A 24,545-nucleotide genomic window follows, 5' to 3' on the forward strand; every position below is an offset into this window, starting at 1 on the left:
GTGGACTGTCATTCAGACTGTTATATACTGTAATGTAGTGAGTGGACTGTCATTCAGACTGTTATATACTGTAATGTAGTGGACTGTCATTCAGACTGTTATATACTGTAATGTAGTGGACTGTCATTCAGACTGTTATATACTGTCATTCAGACTGTTATATACTGTAATGTAGTGGACTGTCATTCAGACTGTTATATACTGTAATGTAGTGGACTGTCATTCAGACTGTTATATACTGTAATGTAGTGGACTGTCATTCAGACTGTTATATACTGTAATGTAGTGGACTGTCATTCAGACTGTTAGATATGGAATGTAGTGGACTGTCATTCAGACTGTTATATACTGTAATGTAATGGACTGTCATTCAGTCTGTTATATACTGTAATGTAGTGGACTGTCATTCAGACTGTTATATACTGTCATTCAGACTGTTATATACTGTAATGTAGTGGACTGTCATTCAGACTGTTATATACTGTAATGTAGTGGACTGTCATTCAGACTGTTATATACTGTAATGTAGTGGACTGTCATTCAGACAGTTATATACTGTAATGTAGTGAGTGGACTGTCATTCAGACTGTTATATACTGTAATGTAGTGGACTGTCATTCAGTCTGTTATATACTGTAATGTAGTGGACTGTCATTCAGACTTTTATATACTGTAATATAGTGGACTGTCATACAGACTGTTATATACTGTAACGTAGTGGACTGTCATTCAGACTGTTATATAGTTGAAGATGTGAGATGGGTATGATGGTGATGTAGATGAAGATGTGAGACAGGGATGATGGTGATGTAGTTGAAGATATGAGACGGGGATGATGGTGATGTAGTTGAAGATATGAGACAGGGATGATGGTGATGTAGTTGAAGATGTGAGATAGGGATGATGGTGATGTAGTTGAAGATATGAGACAGGGATGATGGTGATGTAGTATGAAGATGTGAGACGGGGAAGATGGTGATGTAGTTGAAGATGTGAGATGGGGATGATGGTGATGTAGTATGAAGATGTGAGATAGGGATGATGGTGATGTAGTTGAAGATATGAGACAGGGATGATGGTGATGTAGTATGAAGATGTGAGATGGGGAAGATGGTGATTTAGTTGAAGATGTGAGACGGGGATGATGGTGATGTAGTTGAAGATGTGAGACGGGGAAGATGGTGATGTAGTTGAAGATGTGAGATGGGGATTATGGTGATGTAGTTGAAGATGTGAGATGGGGATGATGGTGATGTAGTTGAAGATATGAGATGGGGATGATGGTGATGTAGTTGAAGATGTGAGATGGGGATGATGGTGATGTAGTTGAAGATGTGAGATGGGGATGATGGTGATGTAGTTGAAGATGTGAGATGGGGATGATGGTGATGTAGTTGAAGATATGAGACGGGGATGATGGTGATGTAGTTTGAAGATGTGAGACAGGGATGATGGTGATGTAGTTGAGCATGTGAGACAGGGATGATGGTGATGTAGTATGAAGATGTGAGACAGGGATGATGGTGATGTAGTATGAAGATGTGAGGGATGATGGGGATGATGGTGATGTAGTGAAGATGTGAAGATGTGAGAGTTGAAGATGTGAGACGGGGATGATGGTGATGTAGTATGAAGATGTGAGACGGGGATGATGGTGATGTAGTATGAAGATGTGAGACGGGGATGATGGTGATGTAGTATGAAGATGTGAGACGGGGATGATGGTGATGTAGTATGAAGATGTGAGACAGGGATGATGGTGATGTAGTTGAAGAAGCTGGGAGACAGTGAAGATGGTGTCGTAGTTCATGTTATCGTTGTTTATGAGGACATACTGTTCAACTGTATTTTATGGGGACGATCTGACTATGGGATGCAGGGTTCATGAAGTAGAATGGTTTCAGGTCTTCAATGATGATGGATATGGTGACTTGTCAAAGGATTGTACACGTGACACATGAATGACGATACAGGATGACACAAATGAATGGGAAGGTTTTATTGAAGAATCAAATGAACATAAAACAATTATTAAAATGTCCCTTTACTTTCATCACAAATTATAATCTTTAATGTTTGAATATATTTTGAATACATTAGGTTTTTACTTACACTATGTGGTAAAAAAAGATTTTCTAAAATGTACGTAAGGCTTAAAAAAACAAAACATTTTAACGACCAAATTGTCTAAATACTAAAAGTGTCACTTATGACGCACGCAATGCATTGGACAGGAATTCGTTAGCATTATTAGCATAACACTTAGAATTCCTGTCCAATTGCATTGCGTGCGTCATAAGTTATGGGAACATATCCTGTATAATAATGTCTTCCCTACTCACCAGAGATCGTTTCTTCATACATTCCAACACCATGAGGAAGATCTGCTGGGCCTGACCGCGGTTGTAGTTAAACGTCTTCTGGATGGTGACCAGGAGCTGGTCCTTCACGCTATCACTGACCAAGCTGAGGGGAGACAGAGAGACTAGTCAAACCACCTCTACAGTCTACTATTTAGACTGACCAAGCTGAAGGGAGACAGAGAGACTGGTCAGACCACCTCTACAGTCTACTCTTTAGACTGACCAAGCTGAGGGGAGACAGAGAGACTGGTCAGACCACCTCTACAGTCTACTCTTTAGACTGACCAAGCTGAGGGGAGACAGAGAGACTGGTCAGACCACCTCTACAGTCTACTCTTTAGACTGACCAAGCTGAGGGGAGACAGAGAGACTGGTCAGACCACCTCTACAGTCTACTCTTTAGACTGACCAAGCTGAGGGGAGACAGAGAGACTGGTCAGACCACCTCTACAGTCTACTCTTTAGACTGACCAAGCTGAGGGGAGACAGAGAGACTGGTCAGACCACCTCTACAGTCTACTCTTTAGACTGACCAAGCTGAAGGGAGACAGAGAGACTGGTCAGACCAACTCTACAGTCTACTCTTTAGACTGACCAAGCTGAGGGGAGACAGAGAGACTGGTCAGACCACCTCTACAGTCTACTCTTTAGACTGACCAAGCTGAGGGGAGACAGAGAGACTGGTCAGACCACCTCTACAGTCTACTCTTTAGACTGACCAAGCTGAGGGGAGACAGAGAGACTGGTCAGACCACCTCTACAGTCTACTCTTTAGACTGACCAAGCTGAGGAGAGACAGAGAGACTGGTCAGACCACCTCTACAGTCTACTCTTTAGACTGACCAAGCTGAGGAGAGACAGAGAGACTGGTCAGACCACCTCTACAGTCTACTCTTTAGACTGACCAAGCTGAGGGGAGACAGAGAGACTGGTCAGACCACCTCTACAGTCTACTCTTTAGACTGACCAAGCTGAGGAGAGACAGAGAGACTGGTCAGACCACCTCTACAGTCTACTCTTTAGACTGACCAAGCTGAGGGGAGACAGAGAGACTGGTCAGACCACCTCTACAGTCTACTCTTTAGACTGACCAAGCTGAGGAGAGACAGAGAGACTGGTCAGACCACCTCTATAGTCTACTCTTTAGACTGACCAAGCTGAGGGAGACAGAGAGACTGGTCAGACCACCTCTACAGTCTACTCTTTAGACTGACCAAGCTGAGGAGAGACAGAGAGACTGGTCAGACCACCTCTACAGTCTACTCTTTAGACTGACCAAGCTGAGGAGAGACAGAGAGACTGGTCAGACCACCTCTACAGTCTACTCTTTAGACTGACCAAGCTGAGGGGAGACAGAGAGACTGGTCAGACCACCTCTACAGTCTACTCTTTAGACTGACCATGCTGAGGGGAGACAGAGAGACTGGTCAGACCACCTCTATAGTCTACTCTTCAGGCTTAGAAAATGCTCAAAAGATTATTCCTGTTAAATTCCATTTGAAAGTATTTGCGATGTGCTTCAGTTTGGAGTTTACATTCTTAGTACTATTCAGTTGGTTCCATTGTAACTAAATCAATTTTATTATATTTTTATTTAACCTTTATTTAACTATTTAATTAATTTAACTTAACTTAATTTAACTTAATAACTTAATGAATTAATTTAACTGAATTAATTAAACTTTATTCAACTCAGTTAAGAGAAAATTAATCAGAACACAGCCCTGTTCTAGTTCTGTTTCTGCTAGTGTGGACATTAGATCCCAGCCCTGTTCTAGTTCTGTTTCTGCTAGTGTGGACATTAGATCACAGCCCTGTTCTAGTTCTGTTTCTGCTAGTGTGGACATTAGATCACAGCCCTGTTCTAGTTCTGTTTCTGCTAGTGTGGACATTAGATCACAGCCCTGTTCTAGTTCTGTTTCTGCTAGTGTGGACATTAGATCACAGCCCTGTTCTAGTTCTGTTTCTGCTAGTGTGGACATTAGATCACAGCCCTGCTCTAGTACTGTTTCTGCTAGTGTGGACATTAGATCACAGCCCTGTTCTAGTTCTGTTTCTGCTAGTGTGGACATTAGATCACAGCCCTGCTCTAGTTCTGTTTCTGCTAGTGTGGACATTAGATCACAGCCCTGTTCTAGTTCTGTTTCTGCTAGTGTGGACATTAGATCACAGCCCTGTTCTAGTTCTGTTTCTGCTAGTGTGGACATTAGATCACAGCCCTGTTCTAGTTCTGTTTCTGCTAGTGTGGACATTAGATCACAGCCCTGCTCTAGTTCTGTTTCTGCTAGTGTGGACATTAGATCACAGCCCTGCTCTAGTTCTGTTTCTGCTAGTGTGGACATTAGATCACAGCCCTGTTCTAGTTCTGTTTCTGCTAGTGTGGACATTAGATCACAGCCCTGTTCTAGTTCTGTTTCTGCTAGTGTGGACATTAGATCACAGCCCTGTTCTAGTTCTGTTTCTGCTAGTGTGGACATTAGATCACAGCCCTGCTCTAGTTCTGTTTCTGCTAGTGTGGACATTAGATCACAGCCCTGCTCTAGTTCTGTTTCTGCTAGTGTGGACATTAGATCACAGCCCTGTTCTAGTTCTGTTTCTGCTAGTGTGGACATTAGATCACAGCCCTGCTCTAGTTCTGTTTCTGCTAGTGTGGACATTAGATCACAGCCCTGTTCTAGTTCTGTTTCTGCTAGTGTGGACATTAGATCACAGCACTGTTCTAGTTCTGTTTCTGCTAGTGTGGACATTAGATCACAGCCCTGCTCTAGTTCTGTTTCTGCTAGTGTGGACATTAGATCACAGCCCTGGTGTAGTTCTGTTTCTGCTAGTGTGGACATTAGATCACAGCCCTGTTCTAGTTCTGTTTCTGCTAGTGTGGACATTAGATCACAGGCCTGCTCTAGTTCTGTTTCTGCTAGTGTGGACATTAGATCACAGCCCTGTTCTAGTTCTGTTTCTGCTAGTGTGGACATTAGATCACAGCCCTGTTCTAGTTCTGTTTCTGCTAGTGTGGACATTAGATCACAGCCCTGTTCTAGTTCTGTTTCTGCTAGTGTGGACATTAGATCACAGCCCTGTTCTAGTTCTGTTTCTGCTAGTGTGGACATTAGATCACAGCCCTGCTCTAGTTCTGTTTCTGCTAGTGTGGACATTAGATCACAGCCCTGTTCTAGTTCTGTTTCTGCTAGTGTGGACATTAGATCACAGCCCTGTTCTAGTTCTGTTTCTGCTATTGTGGACATTAGATCACAGCCCTGCTCTAGTTCTGTTTCTGCTAGTGTGGACATTAGATCACAGCCCTGCTCTAGTTCTGTTTCTGCTAGTGTGGACATCAGATCACAGCCCTGCTCTAGTTCTGTTTCTGCTAGTGTGGACATTAGATCACAGCCCTGTTCTAGTTCTGTTTCTGCTAGTGTGGACATTAGATCACAGCCCTGTTCTAGTTCTGTTTCTGCTAGTGTGGACATTAGATCACAGCCCTGTTCTAGTTCTGTTTCTGCTAGTGTGGACATTAGATCACAGCCCTGTTCTAGTTCTGTTTCTGCTAGTGTGGACATTAGATCACAGCCCTGTTCTAGTTCTGTTTCTGCTAGTGTGGACATTAGATCACAGCCCTGCTCTAGTTCTGTTTCTGCTAGTGTGGACATTAGATCACAGCCCTGTTCTAGTTCTGTTTCTGCTAGTGTGGACATTAGATCACAGCCCTGTTCTAGTTCTGTTTCTGCTAGTGTGGACATTAGATCACAGCCCTGCTCTAGTTCTGTTTCTGCTAGTGTGGACATTAGATTACAGCCCTGTTCTAGTACTGTTTCTGCTAGTGTGGACATTAGATCACAGCCCTGCTCTAGTTCTGTTTCTGCTAGTGTGGACATTAGATCACAGCCCTGTTCTAGTTCTGTTTCTGCTAGTGTGGACATTAGATCACAGCCCTGTTCTAGTACTGTTTCTGCTAGTGTGGACATTAGATCACAGCCCTGCTCTGCTCTAGTTCTGTTTCTGCTAGTGTGCCCTGTTCTAGTTCTGTTTCAGTGTGGACATTAGATCACAGCCCTGTTCTAGTTCTGTTTCTGCTAGTGTGGACATTAGATCACAGCCCTGTTCTAGTTCTGTTTCTGCTAGTGTGGAAATTAGATCACAGCCCTGTTCTAGTTCTGTTTCTGCTAGTGTGGACATTAGATCACAGCCCTGCTCTAGTTCTGTTTCTGCTAGTGTGGACATTAGAACACAGCCCTATTCTAGTACTGTTTCTGCTAGTGTGGACATTAGATCACAGCCCTGTTCTAGTTCTGTTTCTGCTAGTGTGGACATTAGATCACAGCCCTGTTCTAGTTCTGTTTCTGCTAGTGTGGACATTAGATCACAGCCCTGCTCTAGTTCTGTTTCTGCTAGTGTGGACATTAGATCACAGCCCTGCTCTAGTTCTGTTTCTGCTAGTGTGGACATTAGATCACAGCCCTGTTCTAGTTCTGTTTCTGCTAGTGTGGACATTAGATCACAGCCCTGTTCTAGTTCTGTTTCTGCTAGTGTGGACATTAGATCACAGCCCTGTTCTAGTTCTGTTTCTGCTAGTGTGGACATTAGATCACAGCCCTGCTCTAGTTCTGTTTCTGCTAGTGTGGACATTAGATCACAGCCCTGCTCTAGTTCTGTTTCTGCTAGTGTGGACATTAGATCACAGCCCTGTTCTAGTTCTGTTTCTGCTAGTGTGGACATTAGATCACAGCCCTGCTCTAGTTCTGTTTCTGCTAGTGTGGACATTAGATCACAGCCCTGTTCTAGTTCTGTTTCTGCTAGTTCTGTTTCTGCTGTGTGGACATTAGATCACAGCCCTGCTGTTCTAGTTCTGTTTCTGCTGTTTCTGTTCTAGTTCTGTTTCTGTGGACATTAGATCACAGCCCTGTTCTAGTTCTGTTTCTGCTATTGTGGACATTAGATCACAGCCCTGCTCTAGTTCTGTTTCTGCTAGTGTGGACATTAGATCACAGCCCTGCTCTAGTTCTGTTTCTGCTAGTGTGGACATCAGATCACAGCCCTGTTCTAGTACTGTTTCTGCTAGTGTGGACATCAGATCACAGCCCTGTTCTAGTACTGTTTCTGCTAGTGTGGACATTAGATCACAGCCCTGCTCTAGTACTGTTTCTGCTAGTGTGAACATTAGATCACAGCCCTGCTCTAGTTCTGTTTCTGCTAGTGTGGACATCAGATCACAGCCCTGTTCCCTGTTCTGTTTTTCATCCAACGTCCCATATACTGTCTCTAACATGAATTTGACATGTGTCTGACATATATTTGACATATATTTGATATGTTTTTAAGCATATATATTTTTTTGCATGTATGTGACCCAGGTCTGTTTCTCACCCGTCGTCCTCAGAGTATCTGTGTGCGAAGGAGATGATGTCAGAGGCCCGTCCACTGCCGTCACAGACCACCACCGGGACAGGGGGGTCCTCCCTCAGGCTCTCCAGGACTATGGAGATGACGTTGGGACCCCCCTCCAGGATCAGACAGACCAGAGGCACCCCCTGACCCAGACCTGGCAGAGGCAGACACAACAACATGACCCCTGACCTGGCAGAGGCAGACAAAACAACATGACCCCTGACCAGGCAGAGGCAGACACAACAACATGACCCCTGACCTGGCAGAGACACACACAACAACATGACCCCCTGACCCTGACCTGGCAGAGACAGACACAACAACATGACCCCCTGACACCTAGCCTGGCAGAGACAGACACAACAACATGACCCCCTGACACCTAGCCTAGCAGAGACAGACAGATGTGGTCCTCAGCGGTGCTGCCTGTAGTCAGTATGTGGTCCTCAGACACAGCGGTGCTGCCTGTAGTCAGCATGTGGTCCTCAGCGGTGCTGCCTGTAGTCAGCATGTGGTCCTCAGTGGTGCTGCCTGTAGTCAGTATGTGGTCCTCAGCGGTGCTGCCTGTAGCCAGTATGTGGTCCTCAGACACAGCGGTGCTGACTGTAGCCAGCATGTGGTCCTCAGCGGTGCTGCCTGTAGCCAGTATGCGGTCCTCAGACACAGCGGTGCTGCCTGTAGTCAGTATGTGGTCCTCAGCGGTGCTGCCTGTAGTCAGCATGTGGTCCTCAGCGGTGCTGCCTGTAGCCAGCATGTGGTCCTCACCGGTGCTGCCTGTAGTCAGCATGTGGTCCTCAGCAGTGCTGCCTGTAGTCAGCATGTGGTCCTCAGCGGTGCTGCCTATAGCCAGCATGTGGTCCTCAGCGGTGCTGCCTGTAGTCAGCATGTGGTCCTCAGCGTTGCTGCCTGTAGCCAGCATGTGGTCCTCAGACACAGCGGTGCTGCCTGTAGTCAGTATGTGGTCCTCAGCGGTGCTGCCTGTAGTCAGTATGTGGTCCTCAGACACAGCGGTGCTGCCTGTAGTCAGCATGTGGTCCTCAGACACAGCGGTGCTGCCTGTAGTCAGTTTGTGGTCCTCAGACACAGCGGTGCTGCCTGTAGTCAGCATGTGGTCCTCAGCGGTGCTGCCTGTAGCCAGCATGTGGTCCTCAGACACAGCGGTGCTGCCTGTAGTCAGCATGTGGTCCTCAGTGGTGCTGCCTGTAGTCAGTATGTGGTCCTCAGCGGTGCTGCCTGTAGTCAGTATGTGGTCCTCAGCGGTGCTGCCTGTAGTCAGTATGTGGTCCTCAGCGGTGCTGCCTGTAGTCAGCATGTGGTCCTCAGACACAGCGGTGCTGCCTGTAGTCAGTATGTGGTCCTCAGACACAGCGGTGCTGCCTGTAGTCAGTATATGGTCCTCAGCGGTGCTGCCTGTAGTCAGTATATGGTCCTCAGCGGTGCTGCCTGTAGTCAGAACGTGGTCCTCATAGGCCTCAGACACAGTATTAATGTCAGGGTAGTTGAAGTCAGAGGTGACAGCTGAGCATCCCTTTGTTGTCCCTGCCTTATCATGATCTCCAGGCATAGGATGACAAAGGGAAACCCACAGGTCACATAGATCAGCTACTCACCGGAGCAGGACAGGCTGTCTCTGATCAACACACCTAAAGAAGCCTGGACTATGCAGGGTAGCCTAGTGGTTAGAGCAGTGGACTAGTAACCGGAAGGTTGCAAGTTCAAACCCCCGAGCTGACAAGGTACAAATCTGTCGTTCTGCCGCTGAACAGGCAGTTAACCCACTGTTCCTAGGCCGTCATTGAAAATAAGAATTTGTTCTTAACTGACTTGCCTAGTTAAATAAAGATAAAATAAAATTAAAAATAAAACACAAGGGTACGTTGTATCTAAGACACTAACACGGTGTATAGTTCCAACATTAGCATTAACATTAGATTATTCATGGTAAATATGAAGTTCTGGTCTGAGACCCGAAGACTTGTTGTTAGTTAGCTCCCTCTGCTAATGCCTTGGTCTTTAGCTCAACGGGCTTACACTGCCTGGTGTCACACAGACAACCCCCCCACCACCACCAATCTGTCAGACTTACGTGTGTTGATCTTCTGCAGGGAGATGTGTTTCTCCAGCTGACGGCGAAGACGGACCTCTGCGCCGTACTTTCCCTGGGTCCCGTTATCTGCTAGGATGAAGTGGGAGTGGCTGTTGTTGAGGACAGACAGCTTGGACATGGGGTTGGACATGGCCTGGTACGGACGTGTCACCTGGGCGGAAGACATCATGTTAACGTGGAGTTGAGTTGAGGAGTTGAGAATTGAGTTGAATTTAAATAGAAAATCACATCCAAACAAGTTCCCAAGTTGCAGTTATCTGTGACTTACATCTCTTCCTATCAGATCCTCCTTGTTCTCCACGATGCCCCATGGAGCGATCCCGATGGCACATACTTTTCCCCTGGACTTTGAGGAGTGGTCCTTCAACGCATCTCCTACATGCCGGATCACCCCTAGGATACACATGGAGCCCGTTCAGCACTAAGAAGAGACGTGGACTCCGTTCAGACATGAGTAGAATGGATTTGGACTTGGACTAAGACTTGAACACTAGAGACTTGGTACTCGACTCGGACTCAGACTTGAACACTAGGGTATTTGGTACTCGACTCGGACTCAGACTTGAACACTAGGGACTTGGTACTCGACTCGGACTCAGACTTGAACATTAGGGACTTGACTCAGACTCAGACTTGAACACTAGGGACTTGGTACTCGACTCGGACTCAGACTTGAACATTAGGGACTTGACTCAGACTCAGACTTGAACACTAGGGACTTGGTACTCTACTCGGACTCGGACTTGAACACTAGGGACTTGGTACTCGACTTGGACTCAAACTTGAACACTAGGGACTTGGTACTCGACTCGGACTCAGACTTGAACATTAGGGACTTGACTCAGACTCAGACTTGAACACTAGGGACTTGGTACTCGACTCGGACTCAGACTTGAACACTAGGGACTTGGTACTCGACTGGACTCAGACTTGAACACTAGGGACTTGGTACTCGACTCGGACTCAGACTTGAACACTAGGGACTTGGTACTCGACTCGGACTCAGACTTGAACACTAGGGACTTGGTACTCGACTCGGACTGAGACTTGAACACTAGGGACTTGGTACTCGACTCGGACTCAGACTTGAACACTAGGGACTTGGTACTCGACTCGGACTCAAGATTTAGGGACTTGCCTACGTTACCGTTGTTTTGCTAGATACCTCAGTGACCATGTCAGTGAATGTAGCACGTCGTTAGCAAACTACAGTACGTACCAGTGCTGACTCCACCAGTGAGTATCCAGGCTCCGGTGGTGACCGCAGCCTGGATCAGACCCTTTCCAAACACCTGTTTTAGTTTGGGCTGCAAGTCAAAGTTCTGCAGTCCCCCGTGGACAGAGATGAGCAGGGTGGGGAGCTCCAGCTGCCAGTCTTTCACCATCAGGTGGAGCATGTTGTCTGGCTTGGAATCGTACGCCACACGGATGTACTGTAGGGGGAGAGATGGATGGAGAGAGGAGGAGGAGGAGTAAATTAGAAAGGAGATGAAGACGTTTAATACAAACGCCACATGGATGTACTGTAGGGGAGAGATGGATGGAGAGAGTGAACAAGATGATGGTAGCATGGTTCATGTCTTCACGGTTCATGGTTCATGTCTTCATGTCTTCATGTCTTCATGGTTCATGTCATCATGGTTCATGTCTTCATGGTTCATGTCTTCATGGTTCATGTCTTCATGTCTTCATGGTTCATGTCTTCATGGTTCATGTCTTCATGCCTTCATGGTTCATGTCTTCATGTCTTCATGTCTTCATGGTTCATGTCTTCATGGTTCATGTCTTCATGTCTTCATGTCTTCATGGTTCATGTCTTCATGGTTCATGTCTTCATGGTTCATGTCTTCATGTCTTCATGGTTCATGTCTTCATGGTTCATGTCTTCATGTCTTCATGGTTCATGTCTTCATGTCTTCATGGTTCATGTCTTCATGTCTTCATGGTTCATGTCTTCATGGTTCATGTCTTCATCGTTCATGTCTTCATGTCTTCATGGTTCATGTCTTCATGTCTTCATGGTTCATGTCTTCACGGTTCATGTCTTCACGGTTCATGGTTCATGTCTTCATGTCTTCATGTCTTCATGTCTTCATGGTTCATGTCTTCATGGTTCATGTCTTCATGGTTCATGTCTTCATGGTCTTCATGGTTCATGTCTTCATGTCTTCATGGTTCATGTCTTCATGTCTTCATGTCTTCATGGTTCATGTCTTCATGGTTCATGTCTTCATGTCTTCATGGTTCATGTCTTCATGTCTTCATGGTTCATGTCTTCATGGTTCATGTCTTCATGGTTCATGTCTTCATGGTTCATGTCTTCATGGTTCATGTCTTCATGGTTCATGTCTTCATGGTTCATGTCTTCATGGTTCATGTCTTCATGTCTTCATGGTTCATGTCTTCATGTCTTCATGGTTCATGTCTTCATGGTTCATGTCTTCATGTCTTCATGTCTTCATGGCTCATGTCTTCATGGTTCATGTCTTCATGTCTTCATGTCTTCATGTCTTCATGTCTTCATGGTTCATGTCTTCATGGTTCATGTCTTCATGTCTTCATGGTTCATGTCTTCATGTCTTCATGGTTCATGTCTTCATGTCTTCATGTCTTCATGGTTCATGTCTTCATGTCTTCATGTCTTCATGGTTCATGGTTCATGTCTTCATGTCTTCATGGTTCATGTCTTCATGTCTTCATGGTTCATGTCTTCATGTCTTCATGGTTCATGTCTTCATGTCTTCATGGTTCATGTCTTCATGTCTTCATGGTTCATGTCTTCATGTCTTCATGGTTCATGTCTTCATGTCTTCATGTCTTCATGTCTTCATGTCTTCATGTCTTCATGGTTCATGTCTTCATGGTTCATGTCTTCATGTCTTCGGTTCATGGTTCATGTCTTCATGTCTTCATGTCTTCATGTCTTCATGTCTTCATGTCTTCATGTCTTCATGTCTTCATGTCTTCTTCATGTCTTCATGTCTTCATGGTTCATGTCTTCATGTCTTCATGGTTCATGTCTTCATGTCTTCATGTCTTCATGGTTCATGTCTTCATGGTTCATGTCTTCATGGTTCATGTCTTCATGTCTTCATGTCTTCATGTCTTCATGTCTTCATGTCTTCATGTCTTCATGTCTTCATGTCTTCATGTCTTCATGTCTTCATGTCTTCATGTCTTCATGTCTTCATGGTTCATGTCTTTCATGTCTTCATGTCTTCATGTCTTCATGTCTTCATGTCTTCATGGTTCATGTCTTCATGTCTTCATGGTTCATGTCTTCATGGTTCATGTCTTCATGTCTTCATGTCTTCATGGTTCATGTCTTCATGGTTCATGTCTTCATGGTTCATGTCTTCATGGTTCATGTCTTCATGTCTTCATGTCTTCATGGTTCATGTCTTCATGTCTTCATGGTTCATGTCTTCATGTCTTCATGTCTTCATGGTTCATGTCTTCATGTCTTCATGGTTTATGAGGACATTCTATTTCAACTATTGTTTACGTTGAGGAGAGATGAGAGAGATGAGAGAATGAGGGATTGAGGAGGAGAGGAAAAAGGGTCAGGAAGTGAATGTATAAATGAAGGATTGAGGAGGAGAGGAAAAAGGGTCAGGAAGTGAATGTATAAATGAAGGATTGAGGAGGAGAGGAAAAAGGGTCAGGAAGTGAATGTATAAATGAAGGATTGAGGAGGAGAGGAAAAAGGGTCAGGAAGTGAATGTATAAATGAAGGATTGAGGAGGAGAGGAAAAAGGGTCAGGAAGTGAATGTATAAATGAAGGATTGAGGAGGAGAGGAAAAAGGGTCAGGAAGTGAATGTATAAATGAAGGATTGAGGAGGAGAGGAAAAAGGGTCAGGAAGTGAATGTATAAATGAAGGATTGAGGAGGAGAGGAAAAAGGGTCAGGAAGTGAATGTATAAATGAAGGATTGAGGAGGAGAGGAAAAAGGTCAGGAAGTGAATGTATAAATGAAGGATTGAGGAGGAGAGGAAAAAGGGTCAGGAAGTGAATGTATAAATGAAGGATTGAAGGATTGAGGAGGAGAGGAAAAAGGGTCAGGAAGTGAATGTATAAATGAAGGATTGAGGAGGAGAGGAAAAAGGGTCAGGAAGTGAATGTATAAATGAAGGATTGAGGAGGAGGAGAGAAGGAAAAAATGAAGGATTCAGGAAGTGAATCAGGAAGGAATATAAAAATGAAGGATTGAGGAGGAGAGGAAAAAGGGTCAGGAAGTGAATGTATAAATGAAGGATTGAGGAGGAGAGGAAAAAATGGTCAGGAAGTGAATGTATAAATGAAGGATTGAGGAGGAGAGGAAAAAGGGTCAGGAAGTGAATGTATAAATGAAGGATTGAGGAGGAGAGGAAAAAGGGTCAGGAAGTGAATGTATAAATGAAGGATTGAGGAGGAGAGGAAAAAGGGTCAGGAAGTGTATAAATGTATAAATGAAGGATTGAAGGAGGAGGAGGAAAAAGGATCAGGAAGTGAATGTATAAATGAAGGATTGAGGAGGAGAGGAAAAAGGGTCAGGAAGTGAATGTATAAATGAAGGATTGAGGAGGAGAGGTCAGGAAAAAAGGGTCAGGAAGTGAATGTATAAATGAAGGATTGAGGAGGAGAGGAAAAAGGGTCAGGAAGTGAATGTATAAATGAAGGATTGAGGAGGAGAGGAAAAAGGGTCAGGAAGTGAATGTATAAATGAAGGATTGAGGAGGAGAGGAAAAAGGGTCAGGAAGTGAATGTATAAATGAAGGATTGAGGAGGAGAGGAAAAAGGGTCAGGAAGTGAATGTATAAATGAAGGATTGAGGAGGAGAGGAAAAAGGGTCAGGAAGTGAATGTATAAATGAAGGATTGAGGAGGAGAGGAAAAAGGGTCAGGAAGTGAATGTATAAATGAAGGATTGAGGAGGAGAGGAAAAAGGGTCAGGAAGTGAATGTATAAATGAAGGATTGAGGAGGAGAGGAAAAAGGGTCAGGAAGTGAATGTATAAATGAAGGATTGAGGAGGAGAGGAAAAAGGGTCAGGAAGTGAATGTATAAATGAAGGATTGAGGAGGAGAGGAAAAAGGGTCAGGAAGTGAATGTATAAATGAAGGATTGAGGAGGAGAGGAAAAAGGGTCAGGAAGTGAATGTATAAATGAAGGATTGAGGAGGAGAGGAAAAAGGATCAGGAAGTGAATGTATAAATGAAGGATTGAGGAGGAGAGGAAAAAGGGTCAGGAAGTGAATGTATAAATGAAGGATTGAGGAGGAGAGGAAAAAGGATCAGGAAGTGAATGTATAAGATGAAGGATGCTTCAAAGGAGTGAAGGAAATAAAATGGCGTCTAACCATGGCCTTGTTGACATGTCCTCCTCCCTGGAACTCCATGATGCCGTATGTGTCTGTGGGCGTGGCCTGTGTGTGTTTAAGCACGGACCAGCGTTCCATGGGCACCGCCCCCTGACCGATCTGACCTGCCTCTTCCGCCGCCCTAGTGGTCGCCCCCGGGATGATGGCCACATGCTGGTTCACTACCTGACCACAACTGCACCTGGAGGTAGAAAGGGAGGACATAGGGGTTATAAATGCTTATCGCTGGTGTTATAATGCATTATAACCACTTCATAATGCTTTCTACATGTTGGTTTGTAAAGTGTTAACGGAAGTGTGATGGAATGTGAAACATGAACAGACTGATGGTGTAAACAGCTATGAAAGATGACTAGTAGTAGCTCCGTCAACGTAGCATAAAGCTACATCACCATGTTACTGACAGCTGTTACGGTTCATGTTTGTGTACTGACCAATTTCAGCTGCATCTCTGTTTGCTGTAGATCTATCTGAGGGGGGGTTTGGTCACGTTAAATCCCCACAATCACCACCATGTGAAAGGATTTGGGCCTTAATAAGGGATTTGGGCCACGTAACGGCAGGTTGTTTATACCATTTTTACTGAGAGCGTTTCGCTACGAGTGGAGATTTCATTAAGTCTACGTCCCAAATAGCATCGTGTTCCCTTTGTAGTGCACTACGTTTGACCACTACGTTTGACCAGGACTGATAACAGTGCCCTATATAGGGCATAGGATGCCACTTGGGATGTACACTAAATTCTACAGCACTCTAAAAACATGTATTTGATTAAAACTGGGTCAGTGAAAGCCCTCTCTCTCTCTCTCTCTCTCTCTCTCTCTCTCTCTCTCTGCCCCAACGAATGATCTGGTGCTCAACATGGAAGCATATGAGAACAGTGAGGAACAAGGAAAATTGGATCGGTGTAAAGAGTGGAGTGAATGGTACCTGTTGGGTTCTGGGTAAAGAGTGGAGTGAATGGTACCTGTTGGGTTCTGGGTAAAGAGTGGAGTGAATGGTACCTGTTGGGTTCTGGGTAAAGAGTGGAGTGAATGGTACCTGTTGGGTTCTGGGTAAAGAGTGGAGTGAATGGTACCTGTTGGGTTCTGGGTAAAGAGGGGCATGAATGGTACCTGTTGGGTTCTGGGTAAAGAGGGGCGTGAATGGTACCTGTTGGGTTCTGGGAAAGGGGCATGAAAGACCTGGGGCAGGGGATGAATGGTACCTGTTGGGTTCTGGGTAAAGAGGGGCATGAATGGTACCTGTTGGGTTCTGGGTAAAGAGGGGCATGAATGGTACCTGTTGGGTTCTGGGTAAAGAGGGGCATGAATGGTACCTGTTGGGTTCTGGGTAAAGAGGGGCATGAATGGTACCTGTTGGGTTCTGTGAGAAGAGGGGCATGAATGGTACCTGTTTGGTTCTGTGAGAACAGGGGCATGAATGGTACCTGTTGGGTTCTGGGTAAAGAGGGGCATGAATGGTACCTGTTTGGTTCTGGGAGAACAGGGGCATGAATGGTACCTGTTGGGTTCTGGGAGAACAGGGGCATGAATGGTACCTGTTTGGTTCTGGGAGAAGAGGGGCATGAATGGTACCTGTTTGGTTCTGGGAGAACAGGGGCATGAATGGTACCTGTTGGGTTCTGGGAGAACAGGGGCATGAATGGTACCTGTTTGGTTCTGGGAGAACAGGGGCATGAATGGTACCTGTTGGGTTCTGGGAGAACGCATGAATGGTACCTGTTGGGTTCTGGGAGGCATGAATGGTACCTGTTGGGTTCTGGGAGAACAGGGGCATGACTGGTACCTGTTGGGTTCTGGGAGAACAGGGGCATGAATGGTACCTGTTGGGTTCTGGGAGAACAGGGGCATGAATGGTACCTGTTGGGTTCTGGGAGAACAGGGGCATGAATGGTACCTGTTGGGTTCTGGGAGAACAGGGGCATGAATGGTACCTGTTGGGTTCTGGGAGAACAGGGGCATGAATGGTACCTGTTGGGTTCTGGGAGAACAGGGGCATGACTGGTACCTGTTGGGTTCTGGGAGAACAGGGGCATGACTGGTACCTGTTGGGTTCTGGGAGAACAGGGGCATGAATGGTACCTGTTGGGTTCTGGGAGAACAGGGGCATGAATGGTACCTGTTGGGTTCTGGGAGAACAGGGGCATGAATGGTACCTGTTGGGTTCTGGGAGAACAGGGGCATGAATGGTACCTGTTGGGTTCTGGGAGAACAGGGGCATGAATGGTACCTGTTGGGTTCTGGGAGAACAGGGGCATGACTGGTACCTGTTGGGTTCTGGGAGAACAGGGGCATGAATGGTACCTGTTGGGTTCTGGGAGAACAGGGGCATGAATGGTACCTGTTGGGTTCTGGGAGAACAGGGGCATGAATGGTACCTGTTGGGTTCTGGGAGAACAGGGGCATGACTGGTACCTGTTGGGTTCTGGGAGAACAGGGGCATGACTGGTACCTGTTGGGTTCTGGGAGAACAGGGGCATGACTGGTACCTGTTGGGTTCTGGGAGAACAGGGGCATGACTGGTACCTGTTGGGTTCTGGGAGAACAGGGGCATGAATGGTACCTGTTGGGTTCTGGGAGAACAGGGGCATGAATGGTACCTGTTGGGTTCTGGGAGAACAGGGGCATGAATGGTACCTGTTGGGTTCTGGGTAAAGAGGGGCATGAATGGTACCTGTTTGGTTCTGGGAGAACAGGGGCATGAATGGTACCTGTTGGGTTCTGGGAGAACAGGGGCATGAATGGTACCTGTTGGGTTCTGGGAGAACAGGGGCATGAATGGTACCTGTTGGGTTCTGGGAGAACAGGGGCATGAATGGTACCTGTTGGGTTCTGGGAGAACAGGGGCATGAATGGTACCTGTTGGGTTCTGGGAGAACAGGGGCATGAATGGTACCTGTTGGGTTCTGGGAGAACAGGGGCATGAATGGTACCTGTTGGGTTCTGGGAGATGACAGGGGCATGAATGGTACCTGTTGGGTTCTGGGAGAACAGGGGCATGAATGGTACCTGTTGGGTTCTGGGAGAACAGGGGCATGAATGGTACCTGTTGGGTTCTGGGAGAACAGGGGCATGAATGGTACCTGTTGGGTTCTGGGAGAACAGGGGCATGAATGGTACCTGTTGGGTTCTGGGAGAACAGGGGCATGACCTGTTGGGTTCTGGTACCTGTTGGGTTCTGGGAGAACAGGGGCATGAATGGTACCTGTTGGGTTCTGGGAGAACAGGGGCATGACTGGTACCTGTTGGGTTCTGGGAGAACAGGGGCATGACTGGTACCTGTTGGGTTCTGGGAGAACAGGGGCATGAATGGTACCTGTTGGGTTCTGGGAGAACAGGGGCATGACTGGTACCTGTTGGGTTCTGGGAGAACAGGGGCATGAATGGTACCTGTTGGGTTCTGGGAGAACAGGGGCATGAATGGTACCTGTTGGGTTCTGGGAGAACAGGGGCATGAATGGTACCTGTTGGGTTCTGGGAGAACAGGGGCATGAATGGTACCTGTTGGGTTCTGGGAGAACAGGGGCATGAATGGTACCTGTTGGGTTCTGGGAGAACAGGGGCATGAATGGTACCTGTTGGGTTCTGGGAGAACAGGGGCATGAATGGTACCTGTTGGGTTCTGGGAGAACAGGGGCATGACTGGTACCTGTTTGGTTCTTTGCTGGGAAATATTTGGATACACTCTCTTTTCTGAAACGTCTTTTCAATCCAAGCTTTGTGGGCCTGCAAGAGAGAGGTTCGTGGTTTAGACGTCAGAATCACTCCACTCTGGTAAACACTAAGTCGTAAAGAAAAGCACTACCATTGAATCCATCCGCATAATTAAATACTTTAATAAACAGCTTGGATACATTAAAATAACAACAGGTTAGGTCTGAGATTTCATGTTCTGTTCATTTGCAGTTTATGGAGCCAATCTGATGATAAGAGCGTCATGGCACGACAGCAGAACAACACCAGTGGTTTTTCTGTCCAAACATTGAAAGTGGATGTTCCATATTATCACAACACACGTTCTGTTAGTTCTACTGATCCAACAATGGACCATACCCTGCACCACCTGGTCTCTCCCTGCCTTCACACTGCGGCTCTGTCACAGGTGGCTTCCTATTCCCTATATAGTGGTACTACTATAGACCAGAGCCCTATTCCCTATATAGTGGTACTACTATAGACCAGAGTCCTATTCCCTATATAGTGCACTACTATAGACTAGAGCCCTATTCCCTATATAGTACACTACTATAGACCAGAGCCCTATTCCCTATATAGTGGCACTACTATAGACCAGAGCCCTATTCCCTATATAGTGGTACTACTATAGATCAGATCCCTATATAGTGGTACTACTATAGACCAGATCCCTATATAGTGGTAATACTATAGACCAGATCCCTATATAGTGGTACTACTATAGACCAGAGCCCTATAAAGTGGTACTACTACAGACCAGATCCCTATATAGTGGTACTACTATAGACCAGATCCCTATATAGTGGTACTACTATAGACCAGAGCCCTATATAGTGGTAATACTATAGACCAGAGCCCTATTCCCTATATAGTGATACTACTATAGACCAGAGCCCTATTCCCTATATAGTGGTACTACTATAGACCAGAGCCCTATTCCCTATATAGTGGTACTACTATAGACCAGAGCCCTATTCCCTATATAGTGCACTACTTTCTACAGGAGCCCTATTCCCTATATAGTGCACTACTTTCTACAGGAGTCCTATTCCCTATATAGTGCACTACTTTCTACAGGAGCCCTACTCCCTATATAGTGCACTACTTTTTACAGGAGTCCTATTCCCTACATAGTGCACTACTTTCTACAGGAGCCCTATTCCCTACATAGTGCACAACTTTCTACAGGAGCCCTATTCCCTACATAGTGCACTACTTTCTACAGGAGCCCTATTCCCTACATAGTGCACTACCTTCTACAGGAGCCCTATTCCCTACATAGTGCACTACTTTCTACAGGAGCCCTACTCCCTACATAGTGCACTACTTTCTACAGGAGCCCTATTCCCTACATAGTGCACTACTTTCTACAGGAGCCCTATTCCCTACATAGTGCACTACTTTCTACAGGAGTCTATGGGTCTAGCTAATTACTGGTAGAATGCTGCTTTCTATTGTAACATTCAGGCACAAAAACTCTTATTTCTTGATGGAACAAATCCTCTTAACCACAACGTTGGTCACCTAATCCTGCCTAAACGCTCCAGCAAAGAACAGGGCAGTGTGTGTGTGTGTGTGTGTGTGCGTGTGTGTGTGTGTGTGTGTGTGTGTGTGTGTGTGTGTGTGTGTGTGTGGGTCTGTGGGTCTGTGTGTGTGTGTGTGTGTGTGTGTGTGTGTGTGTGTGGTCTGTGTGGGTCTGTGTGAGTGTGGGTCTGTGTGTGTGTGTGAGTGGGTCTGTGTGTGTGTGTGTGTGTGTGTGTGTGTGTGTGTGTGTGTGTGTGTGTGTGTGTGTGTGTGTGTGTGTGTGTGTGTGTGTGTGTGTGTGTGTGTGTGTGTCTGTGTGTGTGTGTGTGTGTGTGTCTGTCTGTGTGTGTGTGTGTGTGTGTGTGTGTGTGTGTGTGTGTGTGTGTGTGTGTGTGTGTGTGTGTGTGTGTGTGTGTGTGTGTGTGTGTGTGTGTGTGTGTGTGTGTGTGTGTGAATTTGTGCTTGTATGCATTCATGCGTGTGTATGTGACGCCAAATAAACCTAATGACTCTGTGTTGTGGTTTTGCCATAGTGATTAACAGGTCAGTCTACAGCAGAAACCAGGGGGCAGGGGGTCCTGTCTGTCGCAGAGCACTCTGGGAAATACATTCACTCTGGATAATGGTGGATTAAACCCAAGTCCCAACAAATAGTGACTGGGCACATCTTGGATTATTGTCTATACTGCATATAACACATAGTTAGTATTTATAGCTCCTGAAATGGTAACTAACCTCACACATAGTTAGTATTTACAGCTCCTGAAATGGTAACTAACCTCACACATAGTTAGTATTTATATATATATTTAAATAGCTGTGGTTATCCTACCGTTCCCTACTGGGGACCTGTGGTTATAAGGTAACATAACCTCACACATAGTTAGTATTTACCGGGGGACCTGTGGTTATAGAGGTTAACATAGGCCTCTTACGTTCCCTACCTGGGGAACCTGTGGTTATAGAGGTTAACATAGGTAACTAACCCTACCGGGGAACACCTGTGGTTATAGAGGTTAACATAGGCCTCTTATAGTTCCCTACCGGAAATGGTAACATAGTTAACATAGGCCTTACCGTTCCCTACCGGGGAACCTTAACATAGTTAGCCTTTATAGTTCCTGAAATGGTAACTAACCTCACACATAGTTAGTATTTATATATATATTTAAATAGTAAACATAGAACCGGGGAACCTGTGGTTATAGAGGTTAACATAGGCCTCTTACCGTTCCCTACCGGGGGACCTGTGGTTATAGAGGTTAACATAGGCCTCTTACCGTTCCCTACCGGGGAACCTGTGGTTATAGAGGTTAACATAGGCCTCTTACCGTTCCCTACCGGGGAACCTGTGGTTATAGAGGTTAACATAGGCCTCTTACCGTTCCCTACCGGGGAACCTGTGGTTATAGAGGTTAACATAGGCCTCTTAGTTGCAGATAATATCAAACTCATCTAGTCAACGACTCAATGGAGCCGGACAGCGTTCCACAGCTCATTAATATCATCCTGGTAAACAGTCTAATTCATAAACAACATATTACCACTCATTATTATCAACCTGGTAAACAGTCTAATTCATAAACAACATATTACCACTCATTATTATCAACCTGGTAAACAGTCTAATTCATAAACAACATATTACCACTCATTATTATCAACCTGGTAAACAGTCTAATTCATAAACAACATATTACAACTCATTAATATCATCCTGGTAAACAGTCTAATTCATAAACAACATATTACCACTCAGAGCGGAATCAATTTGTTTAAAATCTAGTTTCAACCAGTTCCTGGTAAAGAAAGGTGAAAAAGGGCAAAGAAGACAGTAAATTCTGTAACTAACAAGATCAGTTCCTGGGAAAGAAAGGTGAAAAGCGACAAAGAAGACAGTAAATTCTCTAACTAACAAGATCAGTTCCTGGGAAAGAAAGGTGAAAAGGGACAAAGAAGACAGTAAATTCTGGCAAGTCAGTTAAGAACAAATTCTTATTTATAATGACGGCCTACTCCGGCCAAACCCGGACGACGCTGGGACTCCCAATCACGGCCGTTTGTAGCTGTTTGTTTTGATGACTCTCGCACTGAGACACAGTGCCTTTAGACCATTGCGCCACTCGGGAGCCCAGAGAGGAAGTTGGCCAAAAACTCTGCTATCCTAACTCCTAACTCCTAACACCTAACTCCTAACACCTAACTCCTAACACCTAACTCCTAACTCCTAACACCTAACACCTAACTCCTAATTCCTAACACCTAACTCCTAACTCCTACCACCTAACACCTAACTCCTAACTCCTAACTCCTAACACCTAACTCCTAACTCCTAACCTAACTCCTAACACCTAACTCCTAACACCTAACTCCTAACTAACTCCTAACACCTAACTCCTAACTCCTAATTCCTAACACCTAACTCCTAACTCCTAACACCTAACTCCTAACACCTAACTCCTAACAACTAACTCCTAACTCCTAACTCCTAACACCTAACTCCTAACACCCTACACACTATAGAGTACACTACAGATGACATAGATTGACCACAGATTGACTAAAGTTTTAGATTGACCACAGATTGACTAAAGTTTTAGATTGACCACAGATTGACTAAAGTTTTAGATTGACCACAGATTTGAAACTAATTTACTTTTTATAACAATTCAATGCTGAACTTTTAAAATCAGGGTGCTTCTGAAATAAGCATTTTGTTCAGAGATCTATTCCTCGTGTGGAGTTGTTTTGGCGACGAAGTAACATAGAGGTTTTTTGGTATTTAACCTTTCTGTAACGAGGCCAGTCAGTTCGGAAGAAATCCTCATTTACAATTCCCTCAGCATACCGGGGAACCTGTGGTTATAGAGGTTAACATAGAGGTTATTTATCCACTAGGCTACCCTGCAATGACAGCCTACCGGGGAACCTGTGGTTATAGAGGTTAACATAGAGGTTATTTATCCACTAGGCTACCCTGCAATGACAGCCTACCGGGGAACCTGTGGTTATAGAGGTTAACATAGAGGTTATTTATCCACTAGGCTACCCTGCAATGACAGCCTACCGGGGAACCTGTGGTTATAGAGGTTAACATAGAGGTTATTTATCCACTAGGCTACCCTGCAATGACAGCCTACCGGGGAACATGTGGTTATAGAGGTTAACATAGAGGTTATTTATCCACTAGGCTACCCTGCAATGACAGCCTACCGGGGAACCTGTGGTTATAGAGGTTAACATAGAGGTTATTTATCCACTAGGCTACCCTGCAATGACAGCCTACCGGGGAACCTGTGGTTATAGAGGTTAACATAGAGGTTATTTGTTCGTCGATGGAACTGTCTCTAAATTGCTATTTTAAATGTTTTTTTAAATGATAATTTCCTCAGATTTCTATTCCATTTCCCTCTGTATGTTGTCTCCCAACCTAAGTTGGTGGAACATAACTCAACTCCTCTCTATTGCACCTCAAATGAATCCCCTGCCAATAAGAAATGAACAAGTTGACTATAACACGTTTCTACACCAAAGAAGATAGAGTTTCCTCGATACATCAGAAAAAATGAAGAACCACTTACCCTGAGTTGAAGAGCAACCAGTTGAAACTTCAAGAGGAGCACAAGAGTAACTCAACACCCAACTACTAGTAAAGAAGAACTCAAGAACTCTCTTAAAACTCAAGAACTCTCTTAGAACTCAAGAACTCTCTTAGAACTCAAGAACTCTCTAAGAACTCAAGAACTCTCTAAGAACTCAAGAACTCTCTTAGAACTCAAGAACTCTCTAAGAACTCAAGAACTCTCTTAGAACTCAAGAACTCTCTTAGAACTCAAGAACTCTCTTAGAACTCAAGAACTCTCTTAGAACTCAAGAACTCTATAAGAACTCAAGAACTCTCTAAGAACTCAAGAACTCTCTTAGAACTCAAGAACTCTCAATAAATCTAAGAACTCTCAATAACTCTAAGAACTCTGAAGAAACTTCACACCAGCCCAGCCCTAGCTCCAGCTCTCTGGCTGCTCTCACCTAGAGAACGTTCTCCTCTCTAACTCTCTCTCCTCACTAATCTCTCTAACTCAAACTCTGCTAGAGAACGTTCTCCTCTCTAA

General features: G+C 45.1%; 2 protein-coding genes across 3 annotated transcripts; both read right to left on the minus strand.

Annotated features, from left to right (window-relative positions):
• Window positions 1-1,990: 1,990 nt before the first annotated feature.
• LOC121838778 (transient receptor potential cation channel subfamily M member 1-like) lies at window positions 1,991-24,169 on the minus strand. Its single transcript, XM_042313275.1, has 8 exons — window positions 24,015-24,169; window positions 18,863-18,939; window positions 15,191-15,392; window positions 11,072-11,285; window positions 10,121-10,245; window positions 9,832-10,003; window positions 7,725-7,899; window positions 1,991-2,466 (listed from the first exon to the last, which is right to left on the minus strand). The coding sequence occupies exons 3-8, from the start codon at window positions 15,287-15,289 to the stop codon at window positions 2,301-2,303; spliced, it is 951 nt and encodes a 316-aa protein (XP_042169209.1). The 5' UTR covers window positions 15,290-15,392; window positions 18,863-18,939; window positions 24,015-24,169; the 3' UTR covers window positions 1,991-2,300.
• Window positions 15,399-18,157, minus strand: LOC121843561 (soluble scavenger receptor cysteine-rich domain-containing protein SSC5D-like). Of its 2 annotated transcripts, none has more exons than XM_042313273.1 (3): window positions 16,963-18,157; window positions 16,419-16,899; window positions 15,399-16,326 (listed from the first exon to the last, which is right to left on the minus strand). In XM_042313273.1, the coding sequence occupies exons 1-3, from the start codon at window positions 18,098-18,100 to the stop codon at window positions 16,068-16,070; spliced, it is 1,878 nt and encodes a 625-aa protein (XP_042169207.1). In that variant the 5' UTR covers window positions 18,101-18,157; the 3' UTR covers window positions 15,399-16,067. The 2 variants fall into 2 exon arrangements, with proteins under 2 accessions (XP_042169207.1, XP_042169206.1); XM_042313272.1 differs by having other exon boundaries at window positions 15,399-16,363.
• Window positions 24,170-24,545: the final 376 nt, after the last annotated feature.

Source organism: Oncorhynchus tshawytscha, unplaced genomic scaffold (genome assembly GCF_018296145.1).
Source record: "Oncorhynchus tshawytscha isolate Ot180627B unplaced genomic scaffold, Otsh_v2.0 Un_contig_8409_pilon_pilon, whole genome shotgun sequence".
Classification (NCBI taxonomy): Eukaryota; Metazoa; Chordata; class Actinopteri; order Salmoniformes; family Salmonidae; genus Oncorhynchus; species Oncorhynchus tshawytscha.

Bases quoted from the DNA above. Each gene is read 5' to 3' on its own strand.
- LOC121843561 (XM_042313273.1), bottom strand. From the start codon at position 18,100: ATGCCCCTGTTCTCCCAGAACCCAACAGGTACCATTCATGCCCCTGTT. The intron at 16,900-16,962 runs GTACCATTCATG...AGAACCCAACAG, and splicing joins GTTCTCCCAGAACCCAACAG to GTACCATTCATGCCCCTGTT. The intron at 16,327-16,418 runs GTACCATTCATC...AGAACCCAACAG, and splicing joins CTTTACCCAGAACCCAACAG to GTACCATTCATGCCCCTCTT.
- LOC121838778 (XM_042313275.1), bottom strand. From the start codon at position 15,289: ATGGAACGCTGGTCCGTGCTTAAACACACACAGGCCACGCCCACAGAC. The intron at 11,286-15,190 runs GTTAGACGCCAT...CTCCCCCTACAG, and splicing joins GACATGTCAACAAGGCCATG to TACATCCGTGTGGCGTACGA. The intron at 10,004-10,120 runs GTAAGTCACAGA...TCTTCCGCCCAG, and splicing joins AGGATCTGATAGGAAGAGAT to GTGACACGTCCGTACCAGGC.